Source organism: Anolis carolinensis, chromosome 2 (genome assembly GCF_035594765.1).
Source record: "Anolis carolinensis isolate JA03-04 chromosome 2, rAnoCar3.1.pri, whole genome shotgun sequence".
Taxonomy (NCBI): domain Eukaryota; kingdom Metazoa; phylum Chordata; class Lepidosauria; order Squamata; family Dactyloidae; genus Anolis; species Anolis carolinensis.
The window spans coordinates 1,312,959-1,330,015 of record NC_085842.1 but is presented as its reverse complement, the minus strand read 5'-3'; the positions used below and the strand labels follow the sequence as shown (position 1 = coordinate 1,330,015).

General features: G+C 43.3%; 1 protein-coding gene across 2 annotated transcripts; it reads left to right on the top strand.

Annotated features, from left to right (window-relative positions):
• The first annotated feature begins 645 nt into the window (after positions 1-645).
• LOC134296860 (zinc finger protein 239-like) lies at positions 646-17,028 on the top strand. 2 transcript variants are annotated; one of them, XM_062972840.1, is made up of 2 exons: positions 646-785; positions 13,846-17,028. In XM_062972840.1, exon 2 carries the CDS (start codon positions 14,132-14,134, stop codon positions 14,993-14,995), a length of 864 nt encoding a protein of 287 aa, XP_062828910.1. In that variant the 5' UTR covers positions 646-785; positions 13,846-14,131; the 3' UTR covers positions 14,996-17,028. The 2 variants fall into 2 exon arrangements, with proteins under 2 accessions (XP_062828910.1, XP_062828909.1); XM_062972839.1 differs by having other exon boundaries at positions 670-1,159.
• Positions 17,029-17,057: the final 29 nt, after the last annotated feature.

Here is a 17,057-nt window from a genome sequence, read left to right as displayed (position 1 = left end):
GTCCCTTTGGGGAGATGGGGCGGGGTATAAAAATAAAGTTATTATTATTATTATTATTATTATTTACAAAGGGCACAGAAAGCCCTTCCTTCCTTCCTCCAACTACAGGTCTTATTTGCACTTTATTGAGAAACTACCTCTCCCATTTGATATACTTTGCACTTTGGCCCAGATCCTTGTTTTACTCTTCTGCTTTTAATATTTTATGCTATATGTTGATTACTATGATGGTTTTATTGATATTGATGTTTTATTTTTGGTATAACTGTTTCAGCATTTTATTGTTGTATGTTTTCGGGCTTGGTCCCCATGTAAGCCGCTCCGAGTCCCCATTGGGGAGATGGGGCCGGGTATAAAAATAAAGTTATTATTATTATTATTATTATTCCTCTCTCTTCCTCTTCCCCTTCCTTCCTTCCTTCCTTCCTTCCTTCCTTCCTTCCTTCCTTCCTTCCTTCCTTCCTTCCTTCCTTCCTTCCTTCCTTCCTTCCTTCCTTCCTTCCTTCCTTCCTTCCTTCCTTCTATTCCCTTGTGTCTCCCGCTCTCTCTCTCTGTCTCCTTGCTGCGCTCCTGCTCCTTTAAGGCCAAGCCCCGCCTCTCTTTGGGCGCCTGCCTCCGCCCGCCATGACGGGGCCGGGCGGAAGTAGGCCTACGGGGTGACGTCACGGCCAGGCCGGCCGCGCCCCGTTCCCTTGGAGACAGGCAGACAGACAGGCCGAGGGCGGGAAGGCCTCCGCGGGCTTCAGGTTGGGCCCTGTCGTGGGAGAGGCGCCGACCCTGCCCAGGTTCGTGACTGGAGGGAGGCCTTGTGGGCGGAGTGCGTGTGAGGGCGTGAGGAGAGTCGGAAGAAGGCCTTCATCCATGACTGTGAGGAGATCGAGATCGATCTCCACACGCACACCCCCTGCCCGCTTCTCCGGGCCTTCGGTGTGGCTCACGCCTCCAACCCCCACCTGGGCTCAAAGGGGGTCCCGAAGGGGTCTCCTAGGCTTGGAAGAGACCTCGCGGCCATCCAGCCCAACCCCATTCTGGCCACATTCAAAGCACCCCCGACAGATGGCCATCCAGAGAAGGAGCCTCCGCCGCACTCCCTCCGCCGGGGCAGAGAGTTCCACTGCTGAACAGCTCGCACAGTCAGGAAGTTCTTCCTCAGGTTCAGGTGGCATCTCCTTTCTTTCCTGTATCATTTATTTATTTTATTTGCAGTACTAGCTGTGCCCGGCCATGCGTTGCTGTGGCGAAGTATGAGGCCCCTTCTACACAGCTGGATAAAATGCACACTGAAGTGGATGATATGGCAGTGTGGAGTCAAGATAATCCAGTGCAAAGCAGATAATATAAGATTATAAATGGGTTATAGAGCTGTGTGGAAAGGCCTTGAGTCTACACTGCCGTATAATCCAGTTAAAATCTGATAATCTGTATTTTATAGGCAGTGTGGAAGAGGCCATAGTGAGGCCTAACTCTGCCTGTCCCCTGGGCTGAGTGGGTTGCTAGGAGACCAAGTTGGCGGAGCTTAGCCTCCTGTCAGCAATTGGATAAAAACAATTATTCCTCTCCCTCTAATTAGGACTTTATTTTTCTTTTCTTTTTGTTGTATGAACGTAGAGGCATGAATGAGGGGTTGTGCTGCCAAGTTTAGTGTTTCTGGGATGTGTAGTTTTGTTGTTTTGTCCTAGGCCGAAATTTCATTACCCTTTTATATATATAGATTTATATTCCGCCCTTCTTTCTCACCCTGAAGGGGACTCAGGGCGGATCCCATTGTACACATACAGTAGAGTCTCACTTATCCAACGTTCTGGATTATCCAACTCATTTTTGTAGTCAGTGTTTTCAATACATCGTGATATTTTGTTGCTAAATTCGTAAATACAGTAATTACTACATAGCATTAATGTGTAATGAACTACACATTCGTGGCCCCCCCGGCTCTGGAACTCGGTCCCCGGGGAGATTAGGCAGGCCCCTACGCTCCTCTCCTTTCAGACGAGCCTGAAGACTTGGCTTTTCCGGGAGGCTTTTGGTGACTGATCTCTGTATCATCGACCGGTTGTCCATTTCAGTGAATGCCTTCTCCAGCATTATAATGGCACTTTATAGCCATTATAGCTGAGTAACCTCTTTCCCTTGATGATATGATTTATTTGCACTCTTAGCACTTTGGCCTAGATTCTTTGAACCTAATCCATGATTTTAACATTTTATCTTGTATGTGGTTTTTATGACTTGTTTTTATGGTTTGATTATTGGTTTCATTGGTTTTCTTGTCTTGTTTTTATTGTTCTGTTTGGGCTTGGCCCCATGTAAGCCACCCCAAGTCCCTTCGGGGAGATGGGGTATAAGAATAAAATTATAATAATAAAATTATTATTATTATTATTATTCTGTCAAATTTGTTGTATAACATGATGTTTTGGTGCTTAATTTGTAAAATCATAGCCTATTTTGATGTTTAATAGGCTTTTTCTTAATCTCTCCTTATTAGCCACCATATTCACTTATCCAACATTCTGCCGGCCTGTTTATGTTGGATAAGTGAGACTCTGCTGTACAAGGCAAACATTTAACCAATAATGTACTAATTATATTTAATGGGCCCCTGGTGGTGGCGCAGTGCTGAGCTGCTGAACTTGCAGACTGAAAGGTCCCAGGTTCAAATTCCGGAAGCAGTGTGAGCGCCCGCTGTTAGCCCCAGCTCCTGCCAACCTAGCAGTTCGAAAACATGCAAATGTGAGTAGATCAATAGGTACCTCTCCGGCAGGAAGGTAACAGCGCTCCAAGCAGTCATGCCCATGGCCACATGACCTTGGAGGTGTCTACAGATAGCTCTTCGGCTTAGAAATGGAGATGAGCACCAACCCCCAGAGTCGGTCACAACTGGACTTAACGTCAGGGGAAAACCTTTACCTTTACCTATCTTTAATATTATCTATTAATACTAATATTATTATATTTAATATTATTTATTTATTGTAAATACATAATATAAAATATAATAATACAATAATTAATACGCTCACGACCTATACTACACGGGGTCCCCCTCCCCCTGAAGGCGCAGGTCCATGGCAGTCTGGAAGTCCTCCTCAGCTCATCACTGCACCTCAACCCCAGGTCTCCACACAACACGGAGGTCCACAATTTGCCACAACATCGCATGGCTGGGCACAGCTAGTGCCTTATAACATACGTAGGACAGAGACAGACACAGAGGCAATTTAAACCTTCTCCAGCTTCCTGAGGGTATGCTTGATTCCGGCCACAGGGGGAGCAGCTGCTTCATCACCCACTGCGATGGCAACTTCCTCATGGCAACTTCCTCATTCCAACGGCCGCTGGATGATTTTTATGGTGTTGTAAATTAGCCTCACCACATCTAAGTGGTACCTAAATTTCCTACTTGATAGATGCAACTATCTTTCGGGTTGCTTAGGTCAGCAACAAGCAGGGGTTATATTTTATTTTTAATTGTCAGGTGCTCACCCTGACACGGGCTGGCCTTGAACTCATGACCTCTTGGTCAGAGTGATTTATTGCAGCTGGCTGGCTGGCTGCTAACCAGCCTGCGCCACAGCCCGGCCCCCTGTAGTTCCTGTAGTTCGAGGCCATTGTTCCATTGCGTCCTAGTCTCCAGGGCAGCAGAAAGGAAGCTTGCTCCCTCCTCCCTAGGACTTCCCCTCACATATTTATACATGGCTATCATGTATATCCCTCGCCCACAAACACACCCAGACATATATGCATACAAACATATACATGGATGGATGGATGTGCCAAGGAAGACAGATAGATAGATGTGTGTGTCAAGGAAAATCAGGGCACTTGGTGGGGCTGGTCACACCTATGTTTTGTTTCTTGTTTAGATTCATGATTTGGTTTTATTTATTAATTAATTATTTTTAAAGCATTTATATTCCACCCGCCCTTCTCACCCCAAAGGGGACTCAAGATGGAGCGCAACATATATACGGCAAACATTTAAAGGCCGGAACATAAAGTAACTATAAATGCACAAACACTAAAATCAGATTATTTAGACTTTAAAATCAGTTGTTTAAAACCATCTCAGATCAGCCTTGTTGTTGTCTTATTTTATATGTATGTTAGGCATTGAATTTTTCCCATTATTGTGTTGTAAACCGCTTTGAGTCCCGTTCCCCCCTGGTGAGAAGTGTGGGACATAAATACAGTAAATAAATAAATACAGACAGACAGACAGAGGGATACATAGATAGAAAGATGTGTGTGTAAAGGAAAATCGGGGCACTTGGATGGGGCTGGTCACACGCTATGTTTTGAAATGTGCTTGTTTCCTTCATAAGCGTGCTTTAGGGATGCCGGCTGCACTGGGAGTGAGGCTTGCGCTGCTCATATCATTAGCATCTCCCTTCACACCTCCTTTCCTTCATCCATGGGGGTCGCAGTGATCTCTGGATGGGGGTGAAGGCACTGCAGATCCCATCCTCTCGGGCTCACGCCTCCAAACCCAACCCGGGCACAAAGAGGGTCCCAAGGGGTCTGTGTGTCAGACTGGGTCCAGGTCCGTCATCAGTGGGGGTCACAGTGGTCTCTGCAAGAGGCGGCCAAGAGGGAATCCGTCACCCACAAACACAGATACATACATATGCATACAATGTAATGCAGTGCAAGAAATAAATATGGAATATGTGCAAGTGACCATTGGAATGGCCCCGGTCTATGACTTTGAATCATGTGATCCATGTTTGGATCATGTGATCCATGTTTATATGTAGTGTTTATAATTCTATGCCCTCATGTCTAAATGTGGTTTATATCTTATGTGTAATGGTCCTATTGATTTTCATGCATAGTTACTGTATTTTTCGCTTTATAAGACGCACCTGATGATAAGACGCAGATCGCCAGGAAGGGAGAATGGGGCGATCTGTGCCGTCCGCGCGTGCGCACGGCACAGATCGCCCCATTCTCCCTTCCTGGACGCAGATCGCTAGGAAGGGAGAATAGAGCGATCTGGTAAACAGCTGGTAAACAGCTGCTGCAATAAATTACTCTGACCATGAGGTCATGAGTTCAAGGCCAGCCCGTGGTGGGGTGAGCACCCGTCAATTAAAAATAAAATATAGCCCCTGCTCGTTGCTGACCTAGCAACCTGAAAGATAGTTGCATCTATCAAGTAGGAAATAAGGTACCACTTATAAAAGTGGGGAGGCAAGTTTAACTAATTTACAACATTGGAGTGAGGAAGTGAGGAAGTGCCATCAGAGTGGATGATGAAGCAGCTGCTCCCCCCTGTGGCCAGAATCGAACATCCCCTCAGGAGAAGGTTAAATTGCCTCTGCGTCTGTCTGTCTGTTGTCTCTGTCTCGGTTCGATGTGTTTATGGGCATTGAATGTTTGCCCTATATGTACGTAATGTGATCCACCCTGAGTCCCCTTCAGGGTGAGAAGGGTGGAATATAAATACTGTAAATAAAATAAATAAATAAATCATATGGTGTCATGGTTTGCAAAGGCATTGTGCTGTGTGTGTTAACTGGAAAATGAAGTGCATGAAGCCGTGGTATAACATGATTTTTTGGTGCTTAATTTGTAAAATCATAATCTAATTTGATGTTTAATAGGCTTTTCCTTAATCCCTCCTTATTATCCAACATATTTGCTTATCCAGCGTTCTGCCAGCACGTTTATGTTGGATAAGTGAGACTCTATTGTACTACTGTTTTTTGATCTTTTGGAATCAGTAAAGTTCCTGTATTTTGGCTCTGCAAACCTGAGTAGCATGTTATTGTTCTGAAGGACTCTGGATCATGGGTAGACGTAAGAGCTTCAATTTATCATCATCAGTCTGGTACACATGGTACCAATGAAGTTGGGTGGAAAAACCACAGACTTCTTGCTGGAGAGTGTTGCCATTCACTTAGTGGTCATTGATGGATTCCAGGGAGTTTTGTTAAAGGTGTGGGTGCCAATTGTGGGCCTCTTGCATCAGAGGACTCACAGTTGTTTCCTGCAGCGGATGGGTTGCACCTTAAAGACAAAACATTAACTTACTAGTTCCTTTACATGCCAGAGTGCCCTGTTGCCTTGCTGGGCAGAGACCTTCTCTGCAAATTGTGGGCCCAGGTCTCCTTTGGGGAGGATAAGTTCATCCTCCCCGTCCCTCCCAAGGAGAGTTGGAGGACAGAAGCCTTACTTTTATTCCAACAGGCAGAAGCAGCTGATCTCATCCCAGCTGCGACCCTGAGATCAGTGAATCTCCAGTTCTGGACAGAGTTGTGTCCAAACGCATCTCCCTCTATGAGCCAGCTAGGAGGTTAAGATCTTCGGGCAAGGCCCTGCTCTCGATCCCGCCTCCTTTGCAGGTTAGGTTCGTGGGGACGAGAGACAGGGCCTTCTCTGTAATGGCCCCTTAGGCTTTGGAACTCCCTAGTTAAATTAGTTCAGCGCCCTCCCTCCTGACCTTCAGGAAAAGGCTAAGGACGTGGATGTGGGACCAAGTGTTTGATTAGTAACCCATCAGTGCAATAAGAGAATATGGAATAGTGCAATGATAGTGGACTATGATATTGGATTGCGTGATTTTAAATACCGTACATACTCGAGTGTAAGCCGACCCAAATATAAGCTGAGGTACCTAATTTTACCACAAAAACAGGGAAAACTTACTGACTCGGGTATAAGACGAGGGTGGGAAATACAGCGGCTATGGGTAAATTTCAAAAATAAAAATAGATACCAATACAATTACATTAATTAAGGCATCAGTAGGTTAAATGTTGTAAAGAATTAATAACGCTGCCACCAAATTTGTAAGGAATTAATAACCACTGCCACCAATTTGGAAAGATGTAAACATCAAAGACTCAGAGAGGAGACCTTTTAAATTTTTTCTTTCTTTCTCCTTCTTATTCACTTTAGATGGTAACGCAACTTGGTTTATAATACATGCGACAGAGGCTTAGATGTTGGAGGAACAATAACAAGTTTATTCAGGCACAGAGCTTAGTGGTTGCAAAAGATGTTTCTCAGAGGCACTTTTATTAACAGTTACAATACTAGAATGAAGTGAGTCAAACTCCCTAAAATTTCACTTCTTTTACTTAAATTAGTTAGAACTTCTTCCTCTGCTACTTTTAAACCACAGTCACCCTGTGATACACGATCACAGATTCTCTGTTCCTTACCAGACACAGACTACATCAAATAAGTCACCAAACTTATTTTAAACCGACTCAAAATGAACAATTGAGTCTCCCTGATCCCCTCAGCCTAGGATCAGTCTTCCCTGTGCCTCATCAGAGCACAGACTGAACAGCAGTTGGCTCTGCCTACTTCTCCATGGCAACCAGCCTCTGAGTGCTGAGATGCAATAACTGTAATTCTTACCCTTTTAAAACACAAACACACAATTAAACATAACATCTGTAAACCAAAAATTCATACTTCATTACAAATGTGTTTGAATATTTACATAAAACTGTAAATTAAGATAATAAGACTTTAATAAGATAAGACTGTCCAGCTCTGATTACCTATATCCTTGAGAATAAGCCGACCCAAATATAAGCCGACCAGGACCCTCACTTGAGTATAAGCCGAGAAGGGGGGGGGCTTTTGCATCCCTTAAAAAAGGCTGAAAAACTCGGCTTATACATGAGTATATACAGTAGTGGTTTTAAGGTTTGATATTTTTTAATATTTTTTAAAATATATATTTATTTTTATGTGTGTTCGCATAACATCAAATCACTGCATATATCTGTAAGCCACCTTGAGTCCCCAATGGGATGAGAAGGGTGAGGTATAAATATGGTAAATATATAAACATACGCACATAAATGGGAAAGTACAACAATACCAACAACGGAAGAACGGATGATAAAAACAATAGACTTGGCTGAAATGGACAAATTAACATGTCTACTAAATGAAGGGACATTGAAAACATTTTAGAAAGACTTGAAACCTTTTATTCCCTTTTGGCATGAAGAGGAGCAATTCTGGCCAATTCTGAGTTTGGAAGAATAAATTTAAGTTTTTTGTTGATGTGGTTATGTAAGTAAGGAGTTAGGATTTCTAGAAGTTGAAGGCCAAAACATCTGGGGATCCACAGGTTGAGAATCACTGGTCTAGAGCATGAAGCATATGATATTAGCTTTCTTTCTGACCAGATTGGGATAGATCGGAGGTCACCTATCTCACTCCCCCCACTTCCCCTTCTATTTTTCTTTTTCCCTCCCCCCCTTTTTTAAAAAAGGGATGTATAAAAAGAGAGGGTTCCGATAAAAGCAACGTTACATGGAAATGAAACAGAGACATCACACTGCGGAGCTGAAGGTAACATGTGAAGCCTGGGTTGGCTGCAGCACGTCTACTGCTTCCCATTCCTGAGCAAAGAAGGGGACGGGAAGGATGTAAGCCCCTCTGGAGGCAGGAAGAGGAGGGCAGAGGGGCCTGCAAAGAAAGGAGAAGAGGGTAGACTCAAAAGGAGAAGACTCAAAAAGCCACACAGAGGAAGAATCCCTGAAGACTCAGAAAAGTTCATGCCTGGCCTTCCAAGTAGAAGAGCATGCATCCCCTTTAAAATCCTGTGGCTGTTTCCGGACTTCTGGTGTGCGAGCATGGTGGAGAGACAGGCACACTAGAGAGCTCTTAAGTGTCTCAGCCTTTACCGAGCAACAGGGAAGAGCAAAAGCTCCCTTCCCCACACGGATCGAAGTGAGAGGAACCGCAAAATCAGGGGTGCCAGCCGATGGTCTGAAAGGGGATCCCTTAAGAGCAAAAGCTCCCTTTTTCACATGGATCAAAGTGAGAGGAACTGCGAAATCAGGGGTGCCAGCCGATGGTCTGAAAGGGGATCCCTTAAGAGCAAAAGCTCCCTTTTCCACATGGATCAAAGTGAGAGGCACCGTGAAATCAGGGGTGCCAGCCGATGGTCTGAAAGGGGATGCCTTAAGAGCAAAAGCTCCCTTTTCCACATGGATCAAAATGAGAGGAACCGCGAAATCAGGGGTGCCAGCCGATGGTCTGAAAGAGGAGCCCTTAAGAGCAAAAGCTCCCTTTTCCACATGGATCAAAGTGAGAGGAACCGCAAAATCAGGGGTGCCAGCCGATGGTCTGAAAGGGGATCCCTTAAGAGCAAAAGCTCCCTTTTCCACATGGATCGAAGTGAGAGGAACTGCGAAATCAGGGGTGCCAGCCGATGGTCTGAAAGGGGATCCCTTAAGAGCAAAAGCTCCCTTTTCCACATGGATCAAAGTGAGAGGAACCGCGAAATCAGGGGTGCCAGCCGATGGTCCGAAAGGGGATCCCTTAAAGGGGATCCATTGAAGATCACTTGAACAATATTAAGCTTTGGCTGCAAAAACTTGAAGAATTTGGGAAAATATCAGGATTTAAAATAAATAAGGAAAAATCGATGATTCTAACTAAAAATATTACGAGAACAAAACAAGAAAAACTTCAAGAACTCACTGGACTGCAAATTGTAAAGAAAATCCATTACCTAGGGATAAATATAACACCTAAAAATTCACAATTACTACAAAATAATTATGAAAGTAAATGGAAAGAAATAAGTACAATGTTCCCTCACTTATCGTGGGGGTTACGTTCCAGGACCACCCACAGTAAGTGAAAATCTGTGAAGTAGGGGCACTATTTTTATTTTAATATTTATGCATTTTAATATTTATGCAATGGAAAACATATAGAGAACCCTAGCTTCCAAGCCAAGACAGCTGACATACATAGAGAGACCACAAAGCCCAGATATACATAAAGACAAAAGGGAAGAAGAGAAAAGGACAGAAGAAGTCAGAAAGAATGAGTGAGCCCAAAAATAAGATGAAAGGTAAACAAATAAATAAAAGGAGAAATACAAATATAAGAGGGACATTATAAATAACAAACAAATACAAAAGGTGAGGGAAAGAGAATGGAAGAGGGCTGTTAGAAAAAAAATTAAGGTGGGGGAGACTCTAAAGAAACAGAAAGAAAGAACTACAAAATGGGAAAAGACAGGATGGCAGCCTTCAAAATAAAAAAAATGTCAGAGAGAGCAAAGACACAAGAAGCCTAACAAGAAGATGGTGTACAGGTGGTACATGATGCCACATAAATTGGGAAAAGTTATAAAGATACAAACTCAAAGTGTTGGAAATGTGGAGAAGTGGAAGGAACATTCTGCCACATGTGGTGGTCGTGAAAGAATCAAAAGCTTTTTGGAACAAAATACACAAGGAGCCACAAAAGATATTGAAGATAAAAATACCATTTAAACCAGAAATATTTTTATTAGGCATGGTTGAACAAAAACTTCACATAAATACAGACAAATTACTTTTCTTGCTGACTACAGCTGCAAGGATATGTTTTGCGAGACTATGGAGGAAAGCTGAAACCATGAAAATGGAAGACTAATTAAGGACGATTAAGGAAATAAGAAATATGGACAGACTAAACTATTTGATATCAAAAGTTAACGAGAAGACAAAGAAAGAAACAGACTGATAACAAAGTATTTGAAACAGAAAAATAATAGCATAATAATATGACTGATAGAACATATCCCAAAACCATTGGATAATAGAAGAAAGGGAGAAATAAAAGGAAAGGGAAAAACTACAAATGAAAAGGAAGAAAGGGTTGTGGTGTATTTTGCGGGCTGTATGGCCATGTTCCAGAAGTATTCTCTCCTGACGTTTCGCCCACATAGAATACTTCTAGAAAATGGCCATACAGCCCGGAAAACGCACAACCCTGTGATCCCGGCCATGAAAGCCTTTGACAAAACAAAAGGAAAAAACCTCAAGGAAGTGGCCCGGGAGCCAACTTAAAATCAAGGACATTTTTTTTTCAAACCAGCATTATCTTATGCTTTCTCTCTTCCTTTTGCTTCTCCCTTTCATCATCTCTTACCCGTTCTCTCTTTCTCCCTTCTCTCTCTCTCTCTCTCTTTCCCTCTTTCTCTTCTCTTCTGCTTTCCCCTGTCTTCTTGATATTTTTCTACTCTTCTTGACATGTTTCTACTCTTTTTATTTCAAAATGTATGATTTATAAGATTTTAGAAAATATTCAATCTTTATATATAAAAGAGTGATGGAATCCTGGCGACCAACAAAACAAAACTAAACACCCCACAACCTCGAAAATTGATAGCACAACCTCTCATCCATGCCTCTAGGTTGATACAACAAAAAGAAAAGAAAAATAAAGTCCTAATTAGAGGGAGAGGAATAATTGTTTTTATCCAATTGCTGCCAGTTAGAAGGCTAAGCTCTGCCCACTTGGTCTCCTAGCAACCCACTCAGCCCAGGGGACAGGCAAAGTTAGGCCTCACTTAGGCCTCTTCCACACTGCCTATAAAATACAGACACCACCAGACAACGCCGCAGCAACGCGTGGCCGGGCACAGCTAGTAAAGATTATATTTTTAAAATCCTGTGGCTGTTTCCTGCAGGATTCTAGAGTTTGTAGTTTAGAGAGGCCCAGGACTTCCCTGGCTGAGAACTATATAGGGCCCTCCCTAAACACCTTGCAGTGTAAGAAATTATACACAGCGAATCTTTCGGTCCCGTCCCCTTTGTACCTGAGGAGAGATTGTTCGTTGCTGGGCAAGTGTTAAAGTATTTGTCACCATGCCGTGGGCACCTTCCCTCTTCCCCTGGGTTTGTTACAGCGCTGGACGTGTTCTTCATGTTCCACGAGATTGTCATGAATACTTTTAAAACAAAGGTTAAAACATCCTGCTCAGACTGAACAGAATATCCCACTTCTGATACCAAAAATGTTATGAATAACTTTTCAATAACTTTAAAGCAGGGGTCCCTAAACTAAGGCCCGGGGCCACATGCGGCCCACTGAAGCCATTTATCCTGCCCCTGTGGCAGCAGCTCCATCCTCCTCCGGCGAGGAAGGTGTGTGCGGTGCGAGGTAGGAGGGAAGGGCGCGCACCTTCCCCGTCTCCTCCCTCGCCCAGTGCGTGCCTTCCAAAGCTTTGCTTGTTTATAATGGTATTTTAATTATTATTTAATTAATAATTAATTATTAAGGGGTGCTTTGCTAGTGCTTTTGGTGCACAAAGGCAGAAGCAGGTTGGACTAAATGTCCCATGGGGTCTCATCCAACACTCTTTATTATTTTTATTATGATTATGATTAACATTGAGGCTGTATTTATTCCTGTGTTTTTTTTTTACTTCCAAATGAGATACGTGCAGTGTTCACTGCATAGGAATTTTTTCATAGTTTTTTAAAAAAAAATTGTCCGGCCCTCCAATGGTCTAGGGCAGGGGTCCCCAAACTAAGGCCCGGGGGCCGGATGCGGCCCATCGAAGCCATTTATCCGGCCCCCACGGCACAAGGGCAGAAGGGGGTTGGGCTAAATGACCCAAGAGGCCCCTTCTTCTCTTACAACCATTATTATTATTATTATTAGTATTATTATTAGTATTATTAACAACATTGAGGCTGGGTGGCCATCTGTCAGGGATGCTTTGCTTGTGCTTATGGTGCACAGAGGCAGAAGGGGGTTGGACTAAATGGCCCAAGAGGTCTCTTCCAACCCTCTTTACTATTATTATTATTATTATTATTATTATTATTATCATCATCATCATCATCATTGATTCTGGGTGGCCATCTGTCAGGGGTGCTTTGCTTGTGCTTTCGGTGCACAAAGGCAAAGGGGAATTGGACTCAATAGCCCAAAGGGTCTCTTCCAACCCTCTTATTTATTGTTATTGTTGTTGTTGTTGTTGTTGTTATTATTATCATTATTGCTCCAGCCCTCCAATGATCCGAAGGATCGTGAACTGGCCCCCTGTTTAAAAAGTTTGGGGACCCCTGCTTTAAAGCATCAGTTCTTTTACTGCAATTTCAGTGTGAGAGGTATATCAGAACTTTTACAGAACAACAAAGAATGACGTTAGACATACAGACATATAGATTCTAGGCAATTACATTGGATTCACAAACAACCTACAGTTACATTGGCTAACAAACAAACAAAGGGGGGGGGGGTTACATTTTCACTCAGCATTCACACGCATGTACATGTCTCCATCTTCATGCATGACTCCTTAAGATTTCCCAAGGGAAACAGGCTTAATCAGCTAATTGTCTGGCAGCAATCCTGGCGCTTCTGCGAATCACCTCCCTAGCGCCTCTATCTTGATTATAATAATCCCGGCGAGAAAATGGGGGAGATTTCTGCTCAAGGCTTGTTTGGCTGACTTCTTGTGGGCAAACATCTTGCAGGTGCAAGGGCTCCAATTCTGGCTGAAACGGTGGAAAACCCAAGTTTTCCTCTTCATCTGCCACAATAGTACTAGGAATGGGACTACATGGCCCATGAGTCATCACATGACGTTTCGCCCACATCTATGGCAGGCATCATCAGAGGTTGTGAGGTATTGCTTAGTTTTCTCCATACCTCACAACCTCTGAGGATGCCTGCCATAGATGTGGGCGAAACGTCAGGAGAGAATACTTCTGGAACATGGCCACACAGCCCGAAAGACATACAATAACCCTGTGATCCCGGCCATGAAAGCCTTCGACAACACTGTGATAAGAACTGTGACTGATAAGAGGAATGTTTACAGCAAGTAAACATTCCTCTTATCAGTCACAGTTCTTATCACAGTTTACCAGGCAGGTCAACTATTTCAACTCTCATTAGCAGGTTTTATTTACAATAGAGCAAACAGGTAGTTTGAATGGTGTCTTCAAAATTCAGCTGTCATTCATTCATCTTCCATTCAATTCATTCGTACCCACACATAATATATTCATATTTTTGTCACAAGATCTTTCTCTGTTCAACTCCTGAAGAGATTGTCCTCTCTTTCTCTGGCAGGTGACTTCTGAACAAGTTATATGAAGAACACCTTGTGAGACCTTTGCCCGAGGAGTGCTCTAAGTCTAAAGTGACGTCAAATTACTCAGCAATGACAACAAGAAGAAATAAGTAGTAGAAAGATATATTTCAAGCGACATACCAGTGGAATTAACGGGGAGATAAGATTGTGCTAAAGAAAGAGAGGCTTGGGAAAGCGAGCAGAAGGCTACAGCAATACAAACACTGTTCAGGAGGTTATATCTGTGAACCTCTGGCATAATATTTGAATTATAATTGTAAAAGAATGGCAAGTCCTCCACCTCCCTATCCTAGATCACACACAGGGGAGAAGTTACATCAGTGTACGGAATGTGGAAAACAATTTGTTAGGAAAAGTTCCCTTACTGTACATGAACGGACCCACACAGGGGAGAAGCCGTATAAATGCATGGAATGTGGAGAAAGCTTCAGTCAGAGTAGCAGTCTACGTTCCCATGAACGGGCTCATACAGGGGAGAAGCCATATAAATGCATGGAATGTGGAGAAAGCTTCAGTCAGAGTGGAAATCTGCATTCCCATCAAAGGACCCACACAGGGGAGCATCCCTATAAATGCATGGAATGTGGAAAAAGCTTCAGTCTGAAAAGAAATCTGGAATCCCATCTAAGGACCCACACAGGGGAGAAGCCATATGAATGCATGGAATGTGGAAAGAGCTTCAGTAACAGTAATAATCTGCGTTCCCATCAAAAGATCCACACAGGGGAGAAGCCACATAAATGCGTGGAATGTGGAGAAAGCTTCAGTCGGAGTGGCAGCCTACGTTCCCATTTAAGGAACCATACAGGGGAGAAGCCATATACATGCATGGAATGTGGAAAGAGCTTCAGGCAGAGTAGCAATCTGCGTACCCATCAAAGGACCCACACAGGGGAGAAGCCACATGAGTGCTTGGAATGTGGGGAGAGCTTCCGTCAGATTGGACATTTGCGTTCGCATGAAAGGACCCACACTGGGGAGAAGCCATATAAATGCATGGGATGTGGAGAAGGCTTCTGTCAGAGTGGCACTCTACGTTCCCATCAAAGGACCCACATAGGGGAGAAGCCATATACATGCATAAAATGTGGGGAAAGTTTCAGTCAGAGTAACAATCTGCATTCATAGAATCATAAAATTGGAAGTGACCTCATGGGCCAAGAAGCAGGAAATTCACATCTAAGTCATAAAGATGTTAAACAGAACTAGGCCCAGGACGGTACCCTGCTGATGGCACTCCGCTCGTCACTTCTTTCCAGGATGAAGAGGCAACATTGGGGAGCACCCTTTGGGTTCATTGTTTAACCAGTTATAGATCCACCCAACCATAATTTTGCCTCACCCACATTGGACTAGTTTCCTTGCCACGAAGTCATAGGGACCTTGTCAGACGCCTTACTGAAATCCACGGCGTTCCCCGCATCTACCCAGCTCGTAACTCTATCAAAAAAAAAGATCAGATTAGTCTGGCATGATTTGTTTTTTATAAATCCATGTTGACTATTAGCAATGACCACATTTGTTTCTAAGTGTTTGCAGACCACTTCCTTAATGATCTTTTCCAGAATCTTGCCTGGTATCGACGTGAGGCTGAATGGACGGTAATTGTTCGGGTCATCCTTTTTTCCCTTCTTGAAGATAGGGACCACATTTGGCCTCCTCCAATCTGCTGGGGCTTCACCTGTTCTCCACGAACTCTCAAAGAAGATTGCCAGGGGTTCCGAAATAACTTCTGCTAGTTCCTTCAATACTCTTGTATGTAGTTGATCTGGCCCTGGGGACTTAAATTCGTTTAAAGCGGCCAGGTATTCCTGGGTGACTTGTTTCCCTATTTGGGGTCCTCCTCTGCAGGAGTCTACCGGATACCATGCAGCTGTGGACAAGTATACATAGGGACCACCAAACGCAGCATTGCCCAAACACGAGTCAAAGAACATGAAAGGCACTGCAGACTCACTCAACCAGAGAAATCAGCCATAGCAGAGCACCTGATGAACCAACCTGGACACAGCATATTATTTGAGAACACAAAAATGCTGGACCATTCCAACAACTATCATGTCAGACTACACAGAGAAGCCATTGAAATCCACAAGCATGTGGACAATTTCAACAGAAAGGAAGAAACCATGAAAATGAACAAAATCTGGCTACCAGTATTACAAAACTCCAAAATCAAAACAGTAGATGGGAACCAAAACTCTGAGGGCTTGACTGACAAAGGATGCCCCCAGGCAAGAGACAAAAAACATCTCCAATGCTGATTAGGGTGATTAACTGAAACATTAATGCTGGCTCCCAGTGACAAAGGACCCTTGCCACACCCCAGACTCTACACAGATATATATATTCTTTCCTTTCCTTACTTAGTTTATCCATACCTCACATCCTCTGAGGATGCCTGCCATAGATGTGGGCGAAACGTCAGGAGAGAATGCTTCTGGAACATGGCCACACAGCCCGAAAGACATACAACAACTCTGTGATCCCGGCCATGAAAGCCTTCGACAACACATGTGTTCATGTAATTACAGTATATTATTTTAGCAGGACTCAAGACTTTAAAGGTAAAGGATGTAAGGTTTAAAGGTAAAGGACTCAATACTTTAAAGGTATGGTCTTGGCTTATCTTGTGTTCCTCCGACTTTATACGGGCTTAGGGCTTTATAGGTAATAACCAGCACTTTGTGTTTAGCCCAGGAGCGGATGGACAGACAGTGGTTCTCTGCCTTTATGGTGCTCCAGAAATTAACTTGGCTGCGGATCTCTGAACAGTTGAAGCTTCCGAACTATCTTCAAAGGCAGCCCCACGTAGAGAGCGTGGCAGTGGTCCAGGCTGGATGTAACCGGACTCATTAATCAGTTGAGATGGACAAATTAACTAAGTTGATGAAGAATAAAACAGCATTTAGAGGAATAGAGGTAAAAATCATATAGTGAATGAGATGTTTATAGACTAGTGTTCATTGTCCGTTAGTTTTGATCTTATTGTACAAGACGTGTGTCCTTGTTCGCTTTATATTTGTTAAGTAGTACTTCTAAAATTGGACCAAAATGATAATTTGTGTAAAAAAATTCAATACCAAAATTGTAATTTACATAAGCATGCTTTATTTTGTTTCTGTTGTTTTTTTGTCTTTGAATAAAAATGGTTTATTCTATGAAGTGTGATACATCAGCTTTAAAAAGC

Excerpts from the sequence above, each read along its gene's own strand:
- LOC134296860 (XM_062972840.1), top strand. The coding sequence starts at position 14,132 with ATGGCAAGTCCTCCACCTCCCTATCCTAGATCACACACAGGGGAGAAG.